Source organism: Neofelis nebulosa, chromosome 5, assembly GCF_028018385.1.
Source record: "Neofelis nebulosa isolate mNeoNeb1 chromosome 5, mNeoNeb1.pri, whole genome shotgun sequence".
Lineage (NCBI taxonomy): Eukaryota > Metazoa > Chordata > Mammalia > Carnivora > Felidae > Neofelis > Neofelis nebulosa.
In genome coordinates this window covers 18250366-18274374 of record NC_080786.1, presented here as the reverse complement: position 1 = coordinate 18274374, position 24009 = coordinate 18250366, and the positions used below count along the sequence as shown (strand labels likewise).

The 24009-nt window shown below is 42.9% G+C and overlaps 1 protein-coding gene across 13 annotated transcripts in view; it reads right to left on the bottom strand.

The window, feature by feature from the left end:
- Positions 1-24009, bottom strand: part of THRB (thyroid hormone receptor beta) — a 390903-nt gene that overhangs the window by 75931 nt on the left and 290963 nt on the right. For 12 of the 13 annotated variants that reach the window (XM_058729739.1, XM_058729736.1, XM_058729734.1 and 9 more), the window contains one exon: positions 3313-3573. The exons of the other annotated variant lie outside the window; for it this stretch is intronic. In XM_058729739.1, the coding sequence (XP_058585722.1) occupies positions 3313-3573 (261 nt within the window). The remainder of the gene's footprint in view (positions 1-3312; positions 3574-24009) is intronic. 13 annotated transcript variants of the gene reach the window in all.

The window sequence follows — 24009 nt, the reverse complement described above, 5'->3', positions numbered from 1 at the left end:
ACATAGCTGTGGCCATGCATGGCTGACCAGGCAAGTTTGACAATTCCTGACTGGTCCAGTCTCTGTTCGGTGATGTGAAACCACTGATCATGCATTTGAAAGTCAGTGGTAATGTCAAATTGCTAGAAAAGTTTCTAATGCTTACTGTTAGTCTGTATTTGCATCAATAGAGAGTAACGGTGACAATTTGTAGAAGGGCACTCATCCACAAACCACCCTTGGAGATGCACTGATCTAGATGGGCTACTTACTGACCTGAGAGACAGGCTTATTGTGTAACTCAAGCAGGCAATTTGTTCTTTTGGCTCTTGCACTGTAGATCCTTAACTTTTTGTATCCTTCGGGACCATTTAGTTCTTGTTAATTCCATTTGGGGTCCTTGAAACGGGGCTCTTTGGATATACTTTCGGTCTTGATGCTATTTTTCATACTCAGACATCAAGGGTAATGTCCTACATATAGCAGGCACTTAATAAACACTGATGGGATAAACGCATGGAATTTTAGCCCAGGACTGAGATATCAAGCATGCTTGGGGGCTGGAAAGAGATAGCCAGGAAATAAATATCCAGCATAAATGGATATTAAAACAGAACTCTCCTCACAGTGATTTTATACAGATGGCAGACGGGCAGAGCAGAGGAAGAAGAACCAACTCCAAGAAGAAAAGAGCGACTAATCAAGTTGTTTCTCTGGCCTCACAGGTGCCTCCCTAAATAGAGTTGTCCACTGTGAATGAGTAAAATTCAGTTTATACGGTTCATGGGCCATGACAACATTGGCCTTCCTGTGGCATTTTCATGCTCAGCCAAGCCATTGACTCATGTTCATGCCAAGGTGAACCCTGCTGGTTACTGTAGAAACTACCAGAGATTTTTCCTTAGTTGTTTTCCTTTTTTTTTTTTATTTCTTATTTTTTATTTTTATTTTTTTATTTTTTAATATGAAATTTATTGTCAAATTGGTTTCCATACAACACCCAGTGCTCATCCCAACAGGTGCCCTCCTCAATGCCCATCGCCCACCCTCCCCTCCCTCCCACTCCCCATCAACCCTCAGTTTATTCTCAGTTTTTAACAGTCTCTTATGCTTTGGCTCCCTCCCTCTCTAACTTTTTTTTTTCCTTCCCCTCCCCCATGGTCTTCTGTTAAGTTTGTCAGGATCCACATAAGAGTGAAAAACATATGATATCTGTCTTTCTCTATATGACTTATTTCACTTAGCATAACACTCTCCAGTTCCATCCACGTTGCTAGTAGCTGTTTTCCTTTTAATACTAGAATCTTGGGGAAGGACTTTAATGTAATAATTTAATTATATTTTCTTATTAAATAGCTCTCTGACTTTCAGCAAAGGAGAGCTTAATGAATGCAAAATGGGTTATCAACCCTAATCCCCCCGATACGTCATGCCTTACCCCACACTCATCTGTCCTATTCTCCTTCTCCATACCTTACTAGGCACACAGTGGAGCACAAGGAATTTATGTGATTTAATGGTGCATAGCTAATAATACTGGTCACAGTAATAATGATAGCTGTCATTTAGAGAGCACTTATGAGAGGTACTATGCTAAATGCTTAAATATATTATCTTATTTAATTCTATCAACAATCACATAAACTTGCTCAAGGACAGAGCAGAAGGGCTAGAATTCTAGCCCAAACTTGTGACTTTAACCACTGTACCATAGTTACCGCCTTGGATCCAAATAGAGACTGTTTCCTTTTGCTTTTAAGGTATAACTACAAACTGAAAACTACAGTATTGGGAACTCTGGGTACCCAAGGCCAAGATTTTTTGTCAATGATGGAGACATAGATGGAGCCTATGAATGAATAAATGAGTGACTGACTGAATGAATGAGTATGGGTACCAACTGTGAATGAATCAAATTAGTTTGTGAGGTTCTTAGATGACGAGGATACTACAATTTCATGTTGGCATTTCACTGTAAACCAAGGAGTGACATGGTTTTGATGCCAGCTCATAAATTCTGAAGACACACTCTGGTTGCAAATTCTAAGACTAAATCTCAATTATTTCTCAAACAAATTTGTGTGACCATGCACACACACAGACACACATTCTTGTCCTATATGCTCTTTCAAAAAAAACCTTATTTTGTTCTTTTTCTAAATACCCATTCAGTTTCTCAAATCCCCAAATAATAGAGAGGCAGTTCAAACACAAATCTTCCCATTCAGAACATGTATAGTTTTGACTACACTCAAATCAGAGCTCATACCACTATTTTATTATTCTTAGATAATTCTATTTTCAGTTGAAACAATGTACACACTCAACTTCCCAGGTCAACTGGTAGTTCTAAGGAGATTATCATGTGTTCTCTGAAAAGCTAAAAGACCAGCCGTTTTTTGATAGAATGATCATGTATTTATCTTCAAGTTAAAACGGTATGTAAAAGTCTTTCATGGCTCATATAGAAGAGCCTTTACAGACTTTCATTAATATATCTTGCTGAGTGATTGCCAGATTTCCAAACACACAATCTAAAACTTAGTCATGAGTCAAAGTCCTTAAAGAAGAACCAAAAAGATCTTTTTTCCCCCTACATGCTAAATTGAAAAAGAATGGAAAGTCACATGAACGTGGACATTTAAAAGCACAAATGAATTTACAAAGCACACATTTTGGGGAACCCTAAGACAATAAAGCGATCAGCACAAAGACATCTGTCAGGGTGGAGGCAACCTGAGGTAAAGACCAGTTAAATCTAATGCAATCAGGAACTTAAGGCCAGTTTAACACTTTTTTTATGAGGTGACAACCTCCTAACACCATAATCTTGCCTTTCAGGAAGATGACACAAGGATTTAATGAGTAAAAGAAAACAACTTAAAACCTCTCTTTTGAGCATGAATTGTCTATTTGGGTTAAAGGTAGTCTTTGAGATCCCATTAGCCATTGGGAAAAGAAACACACACACACGTGCGCGCGCGTATCAAAGGCAAGTAGTTATAGAACGATAGCAATGTCTATTTCCACTCAGATTCAAAAGCAGAGTTAAAGCCAAAGCTAACAACCCATCTGCTAATTAGAGAAATAAAAATGTCTTCTCCTCAAGTGTCCAACACAACATGAAACTGAAATTAACTGCTTTCCTTTGGGACTCATTTATTTATGTTCAAAGGAAGATTTGGGGATAAAGAAACCCTGCAACGGAACAGTTGGGGAAAACACATGGACACTGTGCATTGGGATAAATGGAGCTGAGCACACATTTACAACAGAGATTTTTCTCTGCTTGTTGAAGAAACACTTGGTAGGGTCTAATAAAAATCAGGTTACCTTTACATTTCTTCTCTTCTGTTTGGAAGGTCTGGGCACTTGGGACACTCTGATCATTCACATCGTCATGGTCCAGATGGAATATTGAGCTAGTCCAAGTGGCCTGGATGAGATGTGGTGATGTCTGTTCATTTTTCAATGCGCTGCGCCTCTCCGCATGGCTCTTCCTATGTAGGCAGGCTTCAGACATTCCTACTAGCTTCCAGTCGTGTTCTCGGTCTGGACAGTGCTTTGGTTTGTCCCAGGCTGGAAGGCCATTTTCTGGAGGGTTGAAAAACACGAGATGACGAGCTGTTGGCATTGTCAAGATTTTGTTGAGATGCAGTTTTGGAAGGCAAGTTGTTTCTCAATTCTTTGGGGCTGACAGTATTCACATGCACCTCCACTTGACGGCAGTGATAAGATGCAGAATTTGTCAGCCTTGGGCATTTAGCCACCGCAGTTGGATTGCCTGTCGGAGTAATCAACACATTCCCCCTTATTTTTAGTGCCTAGAGAGACATTAGTTCCTCCATGGAAAGGCTGTGCTTTCGCCAGCCAGGCTTCCACAGCAATAGCCCAAGAGCAAGTTTACGCCAATTTATGTTACTACTTAGACGATCGTTTGAGGTCTTGAGGGTCAGGGCTGGCCATGTACACTTTTCAGATCCTTAGGACATAAAACATCCAGGATTCAGCCTTGTTTGACTTTGGTTTCATCACAGGCTGACCTGAGGGGCACCCTTGTTACTTAAGTGGGACATGCTCACGTGGTTCCTCAAAGAGTGACAACTCGGTCCTCCCTACCACCTTCTTCCCTAACAGCCTGATAAAAGGGACTGGATCTTCAAATGGATATTTGTAAATGTAGTCCCAAATAGGCAATGAGATCCAATGAAGGAAAGCAGACAGCGCTTTAGTTGTGGGGCCGATTAGCAGCCCTAATGATAGAATAAGCTCCGGATCTCTTTGGCTGAGGCAGAGGCAGTGAATTACTTATGTATATGGTGTTGTTCTTCCTATTTAATTTATAGGGACTTGAAAATCTACCCTCTAGAAAATAGGAAGAAGTGGAATAACATAATGAAAACTTTCTCACACTGATCTTCCCCGGTGGCAAACTTTACCTCCTTGAATATCTTTACTGTACATGGATATAAGGTAGTAAAAATGAACAGGCTAATGTATGTATTTGTATATACAAAAAATTAAAAAACATAACCCATCTGGTCATCCATATTTCTAGAAATTCTTAGGCTACTGTCAAAATGAGAAAAATACAATATAGAGTTATACTTTTAAATTGATCATATACAGTGATTGAAAGACTGTAATTTATAAGTGAATTTTCCTTTATGCAGAAATTACCAAAGGAGCAAAGATATCCATATTAGAGAGAAGAGTCCATCCTGATCTGTGCGTAGTATTGGGAGGTTTTTTTCTTTTTTTTAATGTTTATTTATTTTTCAGATACAGAGAGGGAGACAGAGTGTGAGCAGGGGAAGGGCAGAGAGAGAGGGAGACACAGAATGCGAAGCAAGCTCCAGGCTCTGAGCTGTCAGCACAGAGCCTGACACGGGGCTCGAACTCACAGACCGCAAGATCATGGCCTGAGCCAAAGTCGGACATTTAACCCACCGAGGCTCCCCAGTATTGGGAGTATTAAGTAAGCTGCCTTTCTCACATTTAAAACGACTTTTAAATTATTTAACGCAAGGGTTAAAAATGCTTTAGGTTTTCATAAGCACCCTCTCTAAAGGGCTAAACGTCTTCAGTTGTTGTTAGGATGGTTTCTCTAAAAGTGTGACCTACTCTCAGTCACTTTGGAGGCCGCATTTACCCTGTGAGATCTCAGGTTACTATGTGGAAATTCTAACACATGTACACTCTCTTTCTACTCCAGGAGGCGACTGTGAACATTGACAACAAATAATCAACACATGATTTCTTTGTCACAGTAAATGGAAATGCTGTGGCTTGAAATAACAAGGCCAGTAAGCAATAAGTCCTTGCAAAAAAAAAAAGAAAAATTCTACTGTGACAGCTTTTGGATACAACATTTGATCTTATTCAGAGAAGAGCCCTGAAAATTCACTGTATGCAAACGACCGTGCTAGGCATTGTGTGAGATCATGAGTCCTTTCTCTTTAGAGATTACGTGGCCTTATTCAATGCATGGTGAATCAAGAAATCTGGACTCAACCACAGCCAGCTACTGTGCAATTACAGGTACCTATTCTCACTATCCATTAAAAGAAAACAACAGATTAAAATCGTGAGAGATTGTATTGCATTCAAATTAAACATATCTATGTAGAATCCATTCAAGTTTATTATCCGGGAGGGTTTGAGGTTTTCATGAGCTAAATATAAAGCTACTGAATGCAAGGGTTAATTCTGGGCCTAAAGAGATTGATTTTATTTCTACATAGATAAAAAGGCTTCTGACCAATGCATGTTTCTATATGTCTTCTTTGTTTTCAGGGACTCTCTAAATCCTTGGTAAATTGCATCCTGTAAAGCTCCATGTTAAGTAATGCTAAAGTTATCACACTATTTTGTAAAGCCTCCAACATTTGATTTTTCTGCAGAAATTCTTAAAATTTGGTATCAATTTCCCTGATCAAACAGAAATTAAGAAATTCAGCCAAAGTGAGTAGTTACTGCTCCCTAGTGAAGGGAGCTAGTGACCACGCTTGGATGAGAGATGCTGAAAGGGACTCCACCCAAGGGGACATTCCTCCTTAAGCACAGCCTATTAAAGCTTGCTCAGCATGTCCCCTGGGCCAGCAAGAGCAGGGATTTCTTCTAAGCAAGGGAGGTTATGTTTGGGGTGAGGCAAGGGATAAGATTGCCATCCATTTTCCTAAGAAAAGAAGTTGAGATGGTTGGGGGAAAGGGCTTCATTCATGGGAGGCATTTACGGGCTCGTAAATTACTGTCTGTAATTACATTCATGATAATGATATTCAGCCGCTTAATTGGCAAGTTTATTGGTTGGGGCACCTGCTGGGAAACCTGGGGACTGAGAACTCTTGGTTGGGTCATGGGAAAATTTGAGAGGATTCTATTTAAGGAGGATTCTTGATTCTTATCCTTCCATGAACAGGGCAACACATACAAGTCCTATTCCATTCCAAAGGAGGGATAAGATACCCACTACACCGAGCTCCTTAAATTCTGTCCATAAGTTACCTCACGTGTGTTTGCTTGGCAGTGCTGGTGTTCAGGGGTACCCTGCTATTTCTATGTCTAACGCTCGTATCCTTTGGTTCCCCCCAAACTCAAATCAATGAGCCATATCTTCGTAGAGGGACTGAAATAGCAACAGATTAAGTCAACCATTCTCAAACCTTCGTGAGTGACAATCACCTGAGGCACTACTAAAGAACACAGAAGACCAGGCCTATTGAAGTGGGATGGGGCCAGGGCGTTTGTTTATTTGCTAAGTTCTCCAGATGATTCTGATACCCAAAAGAGTTGGAGATCCACAGAGTTCAGAAAACTGAAGGCAGGAAAACAAATTACTGGCAGGTTCCAGGTAAGGACATAGTCTCCATCTCACACCCTGATGTTTTTACACAGCCTTGAAGTAAATTTGCTTTATAATTAAACAATTCATCAACTGTTTTGGGATCAGCTGTGTGAAGCTTTAAAAGTCAGATGTTATGAAACTATTCTCAGTGCCATAATCATCAGGGAAATGCAAATCAAAAGCACAATGAGATATCACCTCACATTTGTCAGAAGGGCTAGAATCAAAAACACAAGGAACAATAAGTGTTGGTGTGGATGTGGAGAAATAGGAACCCTGGGGCACCACTGGTGAGAATTTAAATTGGTGCAGCCACTGTGGAAAACAATATGGAGACTCCTCCAAAATTTAAAAATAGAACTACCCTATGATTCTCTAATTCCACTACTGGGTACTTACCAAACAAAACAGAAACACTGATTTAAAAAGATATATGTATAATATATGACTTACAATAGGCAAGGTAGGGAAGTAACATAAGTGTTCATTGATAGATGAATGGATAAAGAGGTGCTGTACAAACACACACACACACACAGAAAAATTACACAACCATAAAAAAGGATGAGATGTTGCCATTTGCAATAATGTAGATGGACCTAAAGAGTATTATGCTAAGTGAAATAGACTGAGAAAGAAATACTATCTGATTTCACTTATATGTAGGTAAAATCTAAAAAACAAAATGAATGAACAAACAAAAAGCAGAAGCAGATAGATAAATACAAAGAACAAACTGATGGTTGCCAGAGGAGAGGAGGGTACAGGGTGGGTAAAATGGGTGAAGGGAAGTGGGAGACACAGGCTTCCAGACATGAATGAAGAAGTCATGGGGGTAAAAGGTACAGCACAGGGAATACAGTCAATGGTATAATAATAACGTATGGTGACAGATGGTAGCTACCTGTGGTGAGCACAGCATATTGTATAAACTTGTAAAATCACTATTTGTACACCTGAAACTAATGTGACATTGTGTGTCAACTATATTTCAATAAAAGGTCAGATATTAATTGGATATTATCTTATAGATGGTGGGTGCGGATGTAAATAAATATTCCCCTGAAAAGTCTGTTGCTCTGGGCATTAATTATCTGGGACATGATGTGAACAATAGCAGCAATACACTAAAATTTTTTTAATGTTTATTTATTTTTGAGAGAGAGAGAGAGCAAGCAGGGGAGGGGCAGAGAGAAAGGGGGACAGAAGATCCAAAGCAGGCTGTCTGCTGTCAGCAGAGAGCCCAGTGTGGGGTTCGAACCCACAAACCATCAGGTCATGACCTGAGCTGAAGTCAGATGCTTAATCAACTGAGCCACTCAGCTGCCCCGAAATACATTAAAAAAAATTTTTTTTTGTTAATGTTTTTATTTATTTTTGAGACAGAGACAGAGCATGAGCAGGGGAGGGGCAGAGAGAGAGAGGGAGACACAGAATCCGAAACAGGCTCCAGGCTCTGAGCTGTCAGCACAGAGCCCGACACGGGGCTCAAACTCACAGACTGTGAGATCATGACCTGAGCTGAAGTCGGACGCTTAACCAACCGAGCCACCCAGGAGCCCCACATTTTTTTTAAAGGAGGATTCTAGGAATGACCATATCTTGTTAGTCACATGCAGTGTGAATCCTTTGCTCTTTAATGGATTCTAGCTAATACCTGGCTTTTAATACTTCATATTCTAGACATCAAGACAATTAACCAATTTAATTTATCCAAGAAGAATTGGAGAAAATAAGTAGATAGGAGCATGTGAACTGCTACTTAAATAACCAGGCACACATTGGCCTGTGTTTCTCAAGAGCGTATAGATCGAGTGGCTGAATTTGTGTTAGATGTCTACAATTCTTGTGACTTTGAATGACACAACACCAGTCTAAAACGTTATTTTGTAGAAAGAAACAAATCTAAATCTCATTAATATAACTACCTACAGCCTATCTCAGGAAATTTCATTAAATAGGATCAGAAATAAATCTGTCCATCAAAAAAGGGAGAATTACATGGAAATATTCAAGTATTTCAGGACACAAAATCAAGCTGATACATTAGAAAAGCACTAAGGCAAAGGAAATAGGATTATGACAACGTGGTCAGTGAGGGTCAGCTGAGTAGGCTGGGATTTCATGGCACTCATTATAAGAGTGTTTGGTTTGCATTCAAGGCCATCAGTATTAGGCATTGAGACCCCAACCCATACTCTGTGGTAGGGGAATGTGTATACAGTGTGCTTTGCAAACCCAGGCAGTGTGTTGAATTATCACGTATAGCTCAGGATATTAAGTATGATGTCTCTAATTTCCATTCTAATTTTTTACTCGAGCCCATTAAGTTTTAGCTTTGCCTAATTCTCATACTATGTACATATCAATTGATTTTTATTTGTGGAGTCCGGTAGAACAGGAGACTAATGTTTGGCTGAGCATTTACTAAGGGCCAAGTATGGAACTAGGCATTCTTACTCATCTTCATGAACATCCAGGGAGGTACACAGTGACACTGCTTGATTTAAGAGGAACATTACATTCAGAGAAGCACTTCATCTGCTCTTTCATACCTTTGTGCTGTTAACAGATAATATTATCATTATTTGCCTTAGTTTGATGAGTAGCCATTAGCGTATTAATAGTTATCATTTTTTTAACAGGAGTAATTTATTTTATTTTTAAAAAATTTTTTTGAGAGAGAGGACACGAGAGAGGAGCAGAGAGAGGGAGACAGAGAATCCCATGAAGAGCAGAGAGAGGGAGAGAAAGTGGGGCTCACACGAAATGGGGCTTGAACTCACTAAGTGGAGCTTGAACTTACGAACTATGAGATCATGACCTGAGCTGAAGTCAGATGCTTTACCCACTGAGCCACCCAGGTGCCCTAATAGTTGTCATTTTATTCTTTCAAAGTTCTTTATCAACTATGTTTATTATTCAATTTTCTCAGTTACTCATTTTAATTTTTTTTAATGTTTTTTTTTTTATTTATTTTTGAGAGAGAGAGAGAGAGCAAGAGTTGAGGAGGGGTAGAGAGAGAGGGAGACACAGAATCTGAAGCAGGCTCCAGGCTCTGAGTTGTCAGCACACAGCCCAACATGGGGCTTGAACCCACGGACCCCGAGATCATGACCTGAGCTGAAGTCAGATGCTTGACTGAGCCACCCAGGCGTCCCTCAGTTACTTATTTATATTCACAACTCTGCCTGCTTTCATTCTAAGCCACCTACAGCCCACTGTTCACAGAGCAGGCAGAGTGAGCTTTCAAAAATATACACTACAGCCAGAAAGACTCCAAGAGATTTACCCTTGTCTATCCCACCGAGCTGCTCCCCTGTGGCGTTGGCCCCTTGCCTTTTGTCTTCTGGCCGTGTGGGCTTTTTCTAACATGTGATGCTTGCTCCCACCACAGAGTCAGCTCCTTAATCCTGGAGTGCCCTTTCCAACTCCATACATCACCTCCTCTTGATGTATTGAGAACAATTACTGGGATCACCAACCCCTGCCCCTTTTACATGAAGGTTGGATTTTCCCTTTTAAAGAACCTACCAGGGTTGCATTTCTCAAGGAAGATAATCGAAAGTAAAACCTAATGGTTTGGGGGTGCCTGGGTGGTTCAGTTTGTTAAGAATCTGACTCTTGATCTCAGCTCAGGTCATGATCTCACGGTTAGTGAGTTCGAGCCCCACATGGGACTCTGCACTGATGGCCTGGAGCTTGCTTGGGATTCTGTCTCTCCCTCTCTCTGCCCCTCCCCCACTCTTTCTCAAAACAAACAAACAAACAAACAAACAAACAAACAAACCCTGAACGGTTGGATCCCCATATCCACCTGGAGGCGACTCTGTTTTAGTGAACAGAGGAGAGAGGGAAGTTGGAAATCTGAGTCCCACTCTTTTAGTGGCTGAAGGGTCCAATTTTGGAAATCACTGCCACTTTCTAAGCCTCAGTTCTTTCCATTTGTAAACTGACCATATAATGTTGCTTATAGGATTTGATCTGTTCTCAGCCTTCAAAGCCTAGATCTATTCAGGTTTTCTTGAACCATCCCATCCACCCTCCAAACTTCATTAACACTTTCCATGTATCTTTCTCTGTCCATGTGCTACTTCATAACTCATGATTTATGGGGAAATAGGTTCTACTTACATAAATGGGTTAGAAAGAAGCTTAGGGCGGAAAGCTGTGACCACGGGGCAAAAGCGCCCGAGGTTAGCTAGCGAGATAGTGTAATGGAATCACGAGTAACTTGTTATATCACCTGCAGGAACTTACTTTCCATCTGAAGCCAATGTACTATTGTATTTTGATCACAAACTCCACTTGCCCCCGCTTTGGTTCTTCAACACACAAGTTAATAATTACTATCTGATTGTTTTCTCCACGTTCACGTGTGTAAGATCTTGTTTTCTTCACGTTCACCACGTGGGTAATATCTTGTGAGCTCAATAAATATGGAGATGAAAGGACAGTTCGGGCTCTTGTCTCCTCCGGGATGTTAGCGTTTTTTTTATAGTGAATTCTCTGTTTCCTTGCTGGCCAAAGCGAAAACTCCAGACTCATAGTCTGGGACAATGATTTAATCGTTTACTTTTTTTAAAAGAATTTGTTGAACGCGGTGCCTGGCACGATGCCTTAATTACCATCGTAACAATCTGGTAACTTTGCAAAGAGAAAACTATTTCCTAGGCACAGACTTCTTGCCTGTTTTCTTATCTAAAAGTCACTAATAAGTCCCAAGGAAGACTCAAAACTATGAAAACCACTTCAATGCAGATTTTCTACTGCCAATACGATCTTCTCCAGACTGCTGAGAAAATGAAAACTGTCTTGCTTTGTAGCGGTGGGGTGCCTGGGTGGCTGGGTCGGTTAAGCGTCTGACTTCAGCTCAGGTCACGATCTTACAGTTTGTGGGTTTGAGCCCTGCATCGGGCTCTGTGCTGACAGTTCAGAGCCTGGAGCCCGCTTCAGATTCTGTCTGTTTCTCCCTCACTCACGTTCTGTCTGTCTCTTTCTCTCAAAAAAAAAAAAAAAAAAAAAAAAAAAAGTTGCTTTTTAGAAGTAGGGTATAATAGTGGTTAAGAATCTGCACTCTGCTGATTAAGTTCAAATTCTGGCTTTGGCATTTATCAGCCGTGTGACTTTGGGCCAATTGCTCTACCTTTTGGATCTCTCTTGAATGTCTATAATCCTTGTCTGTCTCTCCTCCGTAAGGCAAGAACTTAGCATGTTTTCCCTGTATTACGGCAATGGGATCCATACTTCCCCTCCCCCCTCTATTGGACTCTGATCAACTTCTCCATCTCTCAGCTCCCACAGCACCAAGCACAGTGCTTTAACACGACAGGACCTGAATGAATATTATTTGGAAATAATTTAACATAATAGAGACAGGTCCAGATACTTCAGAAGCCTAACAGCACACAAAGACTTGCATCTATCCAGGGATCTTCTGCACTGAGCCATCACGCGCTCTGTGTGAGAGCTAGTCAGCCAGAGCTGGTTTGCATCAATGTTCTGCAACAAAAGGTAGCTTGCCCGTAATCAGATGCATGTCAGCCTTTGATTCATTCTGTGCACGGAGAAGACAGAAAGGGAAGCTAGACTCTGCTTGTCCCAGTCCTCAGACTGGGTGAACTTCCTGTTTTTACGTTGGAATTTGCTTAAGACAGGTGTAGCTTGTTTGCTGCCCAGACAAGTGGTGGAGAGCTTCACAAGGGACACCAGAGCACGGCTGCAGGTGTCAGTGCTATCTTATCAGGACCTCTGACCTAGGACTATCGTCTCATCATCTGGGATGGGTGGGCCAGTTACCAGAGGGCAGGCTGCTGGCTTGTTTGCCAGTGTCCTTGGATCCATCTAGGGTGGCTTTGCTTGGCCTGGAAATCTCAACGAGTATCCTAAGCTGTAGTGCCTGGCTCACCACGTTTTATGAAGGGCTTTGGGGGCAGTGCTTCATCAGCGGAATCTGTAAGACTTGTGTATTTGGAGTATTTGGGCAAGGGAGGGAGACTTCCCCGAAATGAGAGAAAAGTCAAATTGTTGATGGTTGTTTTTTCTGAATTTTTAATGCCTATTTTTGAAGGAGACAGAGTGTGAGTGGGGGAGGGGCAGAGAGACACACACACACAGAATCCGAAGCAGGCTCCAGGCTTTGAGCTGTCAGTACAGAGCCCGACACAGGGCTTAAACTCCCAAACCGCAAGATCGTGACCTGAGCTGAAGTCGGACGCTCAACCGACTGAGCCCCACCCAGGCGCCCCCAAATTGTTGACAGTTTTTAAGGGAAATTCACCATTACTCCTTTCAAGAATTGTGAGGAAAGGGTTACATGACTGCTGAGTCTTATTAGGAAACTGGGTGAGAATCCCTTGGCATTGGTGTTACGATTACACGAGCTAACGTATGTACAAGGTCTACCATTGAGCAGAAATATAATCAGTTTTTGAAGTGTTGCCTTCCTATTTTACACTGATAACTACAGAGAACAAGTCCATAATTCTCAGTGGGTGGGAAGGAACCTGGAGGCTCCATTCTCCTCCCTCCTCTTAACCCACAAAAACATAAGTCATCCCCTTCCCCTCCTCTGGGACTGCTATTCCAGTCAGTGGTGAGTTCCTCTTCCTTTGAAAAACATGTTACTTGTTCTAGTAACGTGTAATCATGTGTTGCTTCTGAGATCCCTCGGTGCATGTTAGCATTCCCAGTATGAGGAATGGCCCTTGACATTGTGACCAGCTATCGTTTGGTATTCTCCACAACTTATACCTGCAAAATGGAGTGGAATATTCTGGTCATTGTGGGACACGTGGGGGCATGGGTTACAGCTTGTGGGATAGTTTCCAGGCCACTGGCTTCTACAGGAATTGTGACTAAGGAGGATTAGAAAGGGAGGAAACCACATTTATTATCTACAGGGTACTTCATGTGTATGATAATAGTCATAAAATTCACTGAGGACTTACTATATGCCAGGCTACGAGAGTAGGCACCACAGATAAAAATTACTATTAGCTGAGTACCTATGTGCCAGGTAGCATTTCAAGCATTTTTCCTACAGTATCTAACTTGCATTCCGATGCGGAGAGATGGGTATTGTCTGCCACGTTAACCAATGAGGAAATAAACGTGGAGGGAAGTTACCAGATTCCTGTGTTTCTATTCTGAAGGCATTATAGTAATGCAATTATGAGTTCACTTGTTTAGACTGATGATGTCCTTGATAGTGGGGACCATGGCTTGTTTGATTTGTGCCCCAACATGTAGCAGGGGGCCTGGCACATTAATGAATGCTCATTACCTTGTGTGGAATTGAACTAAACTCATCCGCTCTCTATGGCTCCCTCCTGCTCCTCCACAGGCCAGTGGGGAATACGAAATGAGAGAATCCTTCTCCCCTTTGTGCTTTCTCACCCTCCTCCTGCTTAGCTAAGTGCTATTTCTCATGATCTTTTCTTGATCCCTAGACTGTTTCTTCAGAATTTCTCTTCCTTCACCTCCACCCTTTCCAAGTGCTAGATGTCTATGGATATTTCAAGATCTGGAGCAGAGGTCAGAAGGGAAAGACTCTGGGGTTTAAGACAATGATGACCTTTCACTTATACTTTCTTTGAAAAATTTTTAAAGGAAGTGAAATGTTAACATCGTATTTATGCATGTATAGAATGAAAGACACAGGACCATGAAATGTGCTCAAATATTCCAACTAGGGTGTACTCAATCTGGGCAATATCTGGTGCTTCACTCCTGAAACTTTATAAATGAGGATCTGCTGAGGCTGTTGCTTAGCCTTTGGTTACATGAAATGCATCCTCAGGAATATCATCTTGTAGGCGAAGTCTTGCAAAATCAGGCTCTTTGTTCAGATAGGCTGCCTTCCATTGCTATATGGTTTTATCTTTCATTTACGGAGCACCTGCCTATTGATTTTTCTTTGTGTTGAGACTGGACTTCTCTGCCCCTGTGTGCAGGTGAATTGAAGTTTGCTATCACTGTGGGTTTCTCGTGTTTCATTGGCAGGGATTCTCAGTCCATTAAGTGAGTGAGATCTGGGAGCTGCTAAGAGAAACAAATCTTTTTCTTATCTGGCTGCTTTTGCTTCTCCAGTTTTCCTGTATATTTCATTAGGCCATCATTATCCAAATGAAAAACAATCATCATAGCTATAGAAACCTCACATAGTTATTCTGAAACTAGAAACTACAATGATAACCTCTTGATAATGAGTTAAAACCATTAAATTTTCTTAAAGTGTGTTTAGAACCTTTTAAATGGGGTTCACATTAATCCATTTGGAAGTTTAGCTGAAACCAAGTTAAAAACAGCACAACAAAATGAGGTGTGTTCAAAGACCACAGTGGAATCTCCACGTGAAGTTTAACTGCATGGAAATGTGTCGGTGGCCATCTCACAATTATTTAACCACATAGGAACAAGCTGCCCTCTGGGGCACTGGCAGAGGCCCTAGAGACTTGGAAGGTACTTTCCAGAGGACATAGTGGAATCCTCCCCTAGGAACGGTCATTTGATTTTTCCATAATTCATCCTGGATTTAATCAGAATCCTCAGGTCGGATGACTTAAACTTTGAGGTGTAATTACTCTAAAGGCTACAGCGATTCCATTTAGGATATTAGAAAAGCTACAGCTGTTGCAAAAACATTCCTATTAAAGAGCCACAAATGCACATAAAAGGGAACAGATGTTTACTGCCAGGATTAGATTTCCCCTGTATGAAAGTTCAGATCATAATGTTTGTTCTCGTTGCCAGTCCGAACCCACACTGCTGAAAAAAACATAAGGTAGTCTGTAAGACTGTCCCCATTTTATGTTTCCAAACTCGAAATACCCCTTCCCAGGGTAGGAAATACCCGTGAATCCTTTCTAACTTTGCAAGCTAGGGCTGGGGTATAATTTGTGGATAAAGAACAAACCGAGATTTACAATTTCTCAAATAAAAAGGTAAAATGTGCCTCTTGGGTAATCAGCAAAATAGATGCTGGGGTTAAAAAGTAGAATAACACATAGAGCTGTGGATCCATCCTTCTCTGGGTTTTCATAGAATCTATCATTGTCCATATTTCTCTGTGAAAAGAAGCAACTAGGATCGAGATCAATGTAGATCTTTCCCTTATTTAGGGGGAAGCATTTCAACCTGGAGAACTTTGGTTTTCCCTTTTGTTCAGGGATAGAGGCCCTGCCGTGGTACTTGCCCCTTCCTTACTCTTGGTTATGCTAGCAGGCGAGATGTTTTAGATAGGACTCCTTGAAAGCAGATGCTTTGGGGATGTTTTCAGGCTCTCTGACCACTGTTAAATACTTAAATCCATTTCATTAAATGGGCCCCAGTGGTATGACACAGCTCTGCAGGGTACGTAATGTTCCCTGGGAGGGTCTGGCTGAGCACCTGTTCTTCCTGAGTGGAAATGGAGGGGAGAATTAAATGGCTTTCTACCTGCCTGTCTTGTGGAAGATAATTTAGCACTGCAGATGGGTCAAACCGCTTGGTGCAATCTGTTCTACAATGTTTTTTTACAGTGCAGGAAAACCAAGAGAAGTGGGTGGGATTTCTAACGTCTTCCTCACACCTTTTTGGTTTTTCTTAAGCTTTTCAGTTGCTTAAAACAGAGCTGGAGAGGGTGTGGGGCAATGAGGGTCTGCAGGCCCGCCCCTCTCTAGCCTGTGTGCCCCCAATGAGGGCCACGTGTGCCGCCACGACCCTTCCGTCCTCAGGTGGCTTGTGAATATCTGTAAGTGTGACCGAGGATCACACCGCATCTGCATCACCCAGGAGCTCGTTAGAAATGTGGGATTCTGGCCCCAGAATTGATGAATCAGAATCTGCATATTAACAAGATCCTTGTGCGATTCCCAACCACACTGATGTTTGAGACACTGTTCTAGGGGCACAGTCCCCATGTAAAGTACATAGAATTTGTTAAATGTGTGGTTACCCAATTTAAACTTTGGTAAGACTTAATATTTACTATGTAGAGATAAGGTTTCCTATTCACGAATCAGAGGGGGAAGATCTATTTGGTTACAGGCTAGGGCAATTAAAGGGAAGTGTGTCTAATGTCTTTATTTCCTAAATGGTTAGTTGGTAAATGTAGTACATGAGGTGGCAAAATCCAGACACCAAGATTCCCAGTTATAATTTCACCTTTGTCAGGTTTCTTTTCTAGAGACCGCCAACAAAATAATAAAAGTAATAGCTAACCTACACGCCGGGCACCTCTTCTGAGAATTTTACATTTATTCTTTAACTCGAGGAGATAAAAATATCCTCATTTTTCAGGTGAGGAAACTGGGGCACAGAGAGGTTAAACAACTTGCCCAAGGTCATACAGTCATAAAGAATAGAGTCAGGATCCACACCCAGCCAGCAGGTCTAGCTGACTCAGCCACACTTCCACCTGTTAATGGCAAGCCAGCACCAAATGCTTTAGATGATCACCACAGGCCAAAGAACTCCATTCTGTCCACTAAAATATACACAGTTAGAAGTTTGAAATAAACTAAAGCTCAGACTTGTTCAAGGTCCCCCAAATGGGGGAAGAACTAGGATGGGTCTTCTGATTCTTCCTCCCATGATCTTTTAGTTGAAAACATGTTTTTAAGTATACAACAATGATTTATTGCTCAATCTCCATGCTGTTTTGAATTCTGACATTTTCACTCTATACCTCAACCATTAAGAGCTGTTTTTCTAATTAAAAAAATTTTTTTCCAGCAAATCTACCAAATAAGAGACAGCTGTGCACTAAGGGATTCTGTTTCTCTTGCTGCTGCTGACTGTTCAAAAAGTTCGTGTTTATGATGCTGTGGGCTGTTCCTCCAAGTGGCCAAAAAACATAGAAGGCAAAAACCAAGCAACCAACCAAGTGAAATGACCAAGATAAGGAAGAATTGGTTTGTTTCCTAGCTGCCCGTCTGGAAAGCTAAAAGGCCACCAAATAACTGAGAACTGACAAAAGGATAATTTCACTTTGAGTTTATGATCTTGAGAGCTAACCCTGGGAGAAGGCCTGCTACATGCCAGGGGAAGGCACATGCTGTGTTTGATTTACTCCTTACAGTGATGCAGTGGGGGAGCTGGGGTTTATCAGCCCCATTTCACAGATGAGGAATCTGTAGCTGAGAGAACTAAAGATGTTGCCCGCAGTTACAGAACGCGAATGGAAGCTGTTCCCATAACCTCGATGCTACATTCCACAGATAAGGCCAGTACAGGCCAGAGAAGTAGAACCTTGGCCCACAGTCACAAAGCTGTGCCTGGAATCCTGCTCAGGATGGGCCAACCTGGCCTGATGACAGGTGAGAAATCCTATGGAATTACTGTGGACCTCCATCTCTTAGCATGAATATTCCTTCGAGAGAGGTTCATCTACTTTAGGAAACGAAATCTCTCCTCAAAAAGGATGGAGTCAAAAGGCATATTTCTTAAGTGTAGGAAGGACATTATGTTCAAATGAACAGGCTTGTCTGATTTCAGCCATGGAACAACAGTGCTGGAGAACGCTGATGCTTGGGAACTTGAAAGGCATGATTTTGGGGGGAAAAAGTCACAGTTTGAGATACAAACATCTCCAGCTTTATGAAAGTCTGGCTTGTGATACTTTCTGACCAAATAACCAAAAGGAGAGAAAATAATGTTCTGTAGGCAATTATCCTGTTTGTCTGGCATCTGTCTAGAGGTGACAGCTTCTTGAAGAGACAACAGTTCTACCAAAATGGCAGTGTCACAGCAGTCCACAACCTACACATGGGATGTTCTCTTGGGTATTCTCACTGTTACATTTAAGACACTGTGGCTGGCACATTAAGTGGCAGGTGTCACAAAATGATTCAAACTTACTACCTCAAGCAAAATGGGCACTTTACTTCCTGCCTTAATTCTAGAAATAAGTTTGCCTGGGAAGATGAGCACAGTGGGGAAGAGGAAGAAGTTGCCGAAGTGAGGAAGCTGTTCTGGAACAAAAATCCCACATGTCTTGCACATGACGGTTGTCTGAGGGTTATTAGGTGGATCCATATACGGACTCAGAAAGAGAGCCGGAAGTTACCGCGAGTGCTTAGAGGCTGCCCCTAGGCTGGCGGTCCTCACCTGGGCTATTTGCTTCCCTGAGGACAGTAGTCAATGTCTGGAGACACTTTTAGCAGTCACAACTTGGAGTGTGCACACTGCCAGCATCTCGTGGATATAGGCCAGGGATGCCGCTACAGTTTTTACAATCCCAGGATAGCCTTCTGCAGCAAGAATTATCCACCTCTAACGTCGACAGTGCTGAGGCCAGGAAACCCTGCCTGCAAAACTGCAAAGTGTGAGTGCGTTTTCTTGATAGCCTCTGATTCAGGGTGCTCTTACACTGACCCTGCCATTGTCTCCTCCCCACCAATCTGTTCACTGACTCCAGGAGGAGGGAAAGTCTGATTGAATTAATACACGCTAAGGTGTGAATGACTGATAGCACTAGCAGGAACACCTGTATTTTTATTTTTTTGTGGGTGTCAATTTTTTTTTTTTTTAATTTTTTTAACGTTTATTTATTTTTGGAACAGAGAGAGACAGAGCATGAACTGGGGAGGGGCAGAGAGAGAGGGAGACACAGAATCGGAAGCAGGCTTCAGGCTCTGAGCCATCAGCCCAGAGCCTGACGCGGGGCTCGAACTCATGGACCGCGAGATCGTGACCTGAGCTGAAGTCGGACGCTCAACCGACTGAGCCACCCAGGCGCCCCTGTGGGTGTCAATTTTTGAGAGCACAAGAATGGAGCCTGGAGGGTGGGGCAGAGGGAGACACAGAGTCTGAAGCAGGCTCTAGGCTCTGAGCGCTTAGCACATAGCCTGACGTGGGGCTCGAACTCACGAGGCATGAGCTCATGACCTGAGCCGAAGTCAGATGCTTTACTGACAGAACCACCCAGGCCCCCTGAAACACCTGTGTTTTAAGTGGCATGAATTTAATCTAAATGTACCTCCAGTCTGCGAAATTTTAGCGAGGGTGCCTTAATAACATGGACACTTATTTTTAGTGGATGGGGAAGATGGTGAAATTTATAAAGCACCGCTCACCTTCTAAAGTCATATACACATAAGCAAACCTGTGATGCGATGCCACTGGAATATAGTCATGAATACTTTATTACAAGCAACTATTTGCACTTAGTATTGATTTCCAGCAAGGGAAGAAACACTAGAAGAAACTTGCTGTGCCCCCAAACAAACCTTATTTACTTTCTCTTCACGGCTAATATTGACCTGTGGGTTTTGATGTGATAGAGCCCCTTTTTGTTAGGTATTTGAAATGTCCCTGTTCCCATAAATCCCAGGCTGTCTTCTCTCTGGGCTGCTGTGGATCTATATTTGGAGGGCATGCTGTATAGGCTTGTATTTAAAGCTAGTGAAGCAAACGCAACATGAGTAAAATAATTAGCAGTAGGGATGAGCTTCAGAGTCCCTTATTGGAAGGCTTAGAAATGGAAGGTTTTACTTTTCTCTATGCCAGTGTATGAGTGTATCACTTTATGCCAAAGTGATCCTACCTTGGCAAACTGGGGTGACTCCATGAATTGCTTTACTTTGTTCTCCAGACTCTGTTCTCCTGAACATCAGCCAGGGCCACGTGTGGTAGGTTGATGTGCAGCAATTTGCCGAGTTCCGGGCAAATTAACTGGCTCAACTGGGCTTTATCCAGTGGGCTCAGAGCAGCAAAATTCACAGAATAGTTGGGGCTCGAAGGGACCTTGGAGCTCACACCAGCCCAAAAACCTCTGGACAGTTACAACAAAACCATGCCTGACTGCTGCCCTTCCCCCTCCAAAGTGTGCATGTGATGTGGGCAGTGCTGAGACAGTCCGGGGCGAAACTGGGTGAAGGCAGATGGCCCTCATCCAAATGAAGCAACCTCCTTGTTTCTAGGACTCGCAGGCCCTGTCTTCCGTAGCTCTAACCCGGGCTCAGGATTAGGGCAGCTGTTGATTATTTAGGATGACCTCATACCGGCCGATGCATTCAGGTGGCTCCTTGTGTCAAGATAACTGGTTGACTTTGTCAACCAGTGCACCCCTAGGGACTGGCAAACGATAGTATTCTATAGGGCGGGGGCAACTCTGGCAACGTGATGTGATGTGCACAAAGTGGGTGGGGGACAGTGGTGAGAAGCTTTAAGAGTGCCAAACAGACCAGACCCGTAGATGGCAAGAGTTCCTGAGAGAGAAGCGGGGGGAGGAGGGGGGTGGTGGTGGTGAAGAGAGAGAGTTGCGGATGAAGTATGGTAAAATTATCACCGGCCCTGGGCCAACCCGTCCCAGGCCCAGGAGCTCCATACTCTGGCCAATTCAACTCCTGTCCTTTTGGCTGGTGCATGTGGAGATCAAAGGCGTTTCTTCAATGAATCTGTGGCACACGGAAAATTCCTGTGAAGGGTTGGGGCCTGATAGGGTCAGGAAGCACAGTGTATTCTTCATCTTGGAAATATTGAATCTTAAAGCAGGTCTCTAGTAATCCAACTTGCTCTGGACTGTTAGTTTGAAAGGAGAGGGAATCTACCATGGCTATAACTGCCCCTGCCTGGAAACAATTAGGCTCATCCCAAGCCTGGTCAATATTTCCTGGGCTCCTTTAAGACCAGGGATTGCATAAGAACCATGCGCAAAAGGATCTTTAGGAAATCCTCATCTGGAAAGTAGGGAGCAAGGCAGTTGGATGTATTCTAGAGGCAGGCCAGCAGCAAAAGGATGCTAGAATATTTAGGAATAGATTTTCAGTGGTGTCTCGTTCCTTGAAAACTGTCCATTCATTTAAGATATCCCTTCAGGATGTTTCTGGATCGCTGCTGGAAAGGACTGGGGGACCCATTTCTGACTCCCACCTATGATTCTTTACTTCTTGCACTGTGGAAAGGGCTGTTCAAGAGAGCTGGATGGCATTTGGTTGTGGGATGTATCAGATCCATCCTCTAATGTGTTTGAAGCAAGATAATAGGACAGTTGCATCCCCCCTAAGCCTTCCTGGCAGGAGTGTGGTGTATTTGGCTTGGAGATAGTGACTGGTAGTAGATGGTGGAGATAGCTACTGGTGGTGGTGACGGTATCTGTCATTTATTACTTGAGGCTCACGATGTTTCAGTCCTACTGCTAAGCATGTGACAGGATTTCTTTTTGACCCTTAACACTAATATTGAGATAAATAATGACCCTTTCCATTTCACAGATGAAGACAGTGCGTATTGAGAAAGGGAAAACAACTTGCCGTAGGTCACAGCGGAAGAGGCAAAGCCACACTGGATCCTAGGTGGATTTGCCCACAGGCCTGTGCGCTCGACCCCTCTATTGCGTTTTAATGGGTCAGCCATACGCATATGGTTTGGGGCAAGATGGTGTATACTTTCCTGGGTTAGAGACCTATTGTCCTCATTATTTGCCTGCTCCCCCCATCCTATTCTGCACTTAAAGAGATAAAAGCAAATAAAGAGAAGCAAAACAAGAACTGAGAGACCAGGAGTCCAGGAGGGCCAGAGGGGGAGGCTTCACCCCAGGTTGGGTGTCTGGAGAGAGCCTCAGCAAGAAGGCAAAGCCCTTGGCCATGACTGTGTGCAGATACCGTCCTCTTCCTTCTCTTGGGGGGGCCTTGCACGCTCTTCCTGACCTGTCAGCCAGCGGGAGGGGCCGCTATAGCCTTACCACTATGTGCCCTCAGGGACCTGGTCACCTCCCCAGAAGACCCTCCTTCTCTGGCTTGTAAAAGATGCTTTGCAACATAAAGGCCACCAGCCTTTGAAGAGGGCTCTCTGTTTGAGGAAACCTGTTGAAACTGAACAAATATTTGTAGCCCAAATCATTATATTTTAAGCCCTTGCTTTGTAACATGCTTCCTAGAATTCTCACCCTGTCAATTCACTTCCAAACGACAGGAACAAGTGAAACACTTTCCACTTGACCTCTCCATCTCTCAGATGCATTATTATTTATTAATGTATTCTATCTGGAATTTTGAGGGATAAACCTGTCTTCATAGCTTAGATGCACAGGGCCAAAAACAAATAACAAATTTGCAGAGTGTGCCGAGGAGGGTCCGAAGCCAGATCACTTCACGTTCATGGAGTGCCTGCTGGTGACAATGACTGTGCACATACTATTTATTGATCTAGACTCAGTGCTCTCCCCTTAATTGCTGCTGTTTCCTTAGAGTATACCCGCAAGACTTGTCACACAGGGGGCTCTCAATAGATGTTTGCTGACCGATTTAACTAGGTTATTGCTACAACTCCAGGATCCTTTCTGCTGTCTTTTTAAGCAACTTGCTCAAATTCACCAGGTCAGTAACTGGAAAACTGGGGATTTGAACCCAAGGACACATGACTCCAAAGTCTATGTTCTTTTCACTATATCATCATGCAAACTCCAAAAGCATCTAGAAGTGGTCAAAATAGATCATCCTAGCCCTGTCTGGAGATGCTGATATTACCTGGGAAAGGTTTAGAGGACTGTCCCAAACATCTTTAAACAAAAAGATGACTTCAGGGGTGCCTGGGTGGCTCAGTCAGTTAAGGGTCCGACTTCAGCTCCAGTCATGATCCCACGGTTCATGGGTTCAAGCCTTGGGTTGGGCTCTCTGCTGACAGCTTGGAGCCTGGAGCTGCTTCAGGTTCTGTGTCCCACCCCCCCACCCTCCCCGCCTCTCCCCTGCTTGTGCTCTGTCTCTTTCTCTCTCTCTCTCTCTCTCTCTCTCTCTCTCTCTCTCTCTCTCTCTCTCTCTCTCTTTCAAAAATAAACATTAACAAAAATGACTTCAATATAAAAATCCGGTCTTTCCTGACCTCACCTACTTCCATAATATTTTCATGCATTTGTATAGCCCTTTGTGGCACAGACTCATCATCGAAATCTGTGCTCTCTACTTCCTGGGCACATGCTAGGCTGCATTTCTCAGCCTCCCTTCTAGTCACACGTGGCCATGTGACTGAGTTCAAGCCAGTGGAGTGAATAAGAACATTGGGCACCACTTCCAGGCCTGGCCCGGCCCATAAAACAAGTCCATATATCCTTTCATTTTTCTTTTCTCCCTCTCCTGTTGAATAGAGAAAATTATGAAGTCCTAGAAGTGAATGGGCATGTAAGGAGGAAGGAGCCTGGGCCCTCAAATGACCGTGGGGAATGTTATCCATCCACCAACAATGTGTGGCACTGGATTTAACAT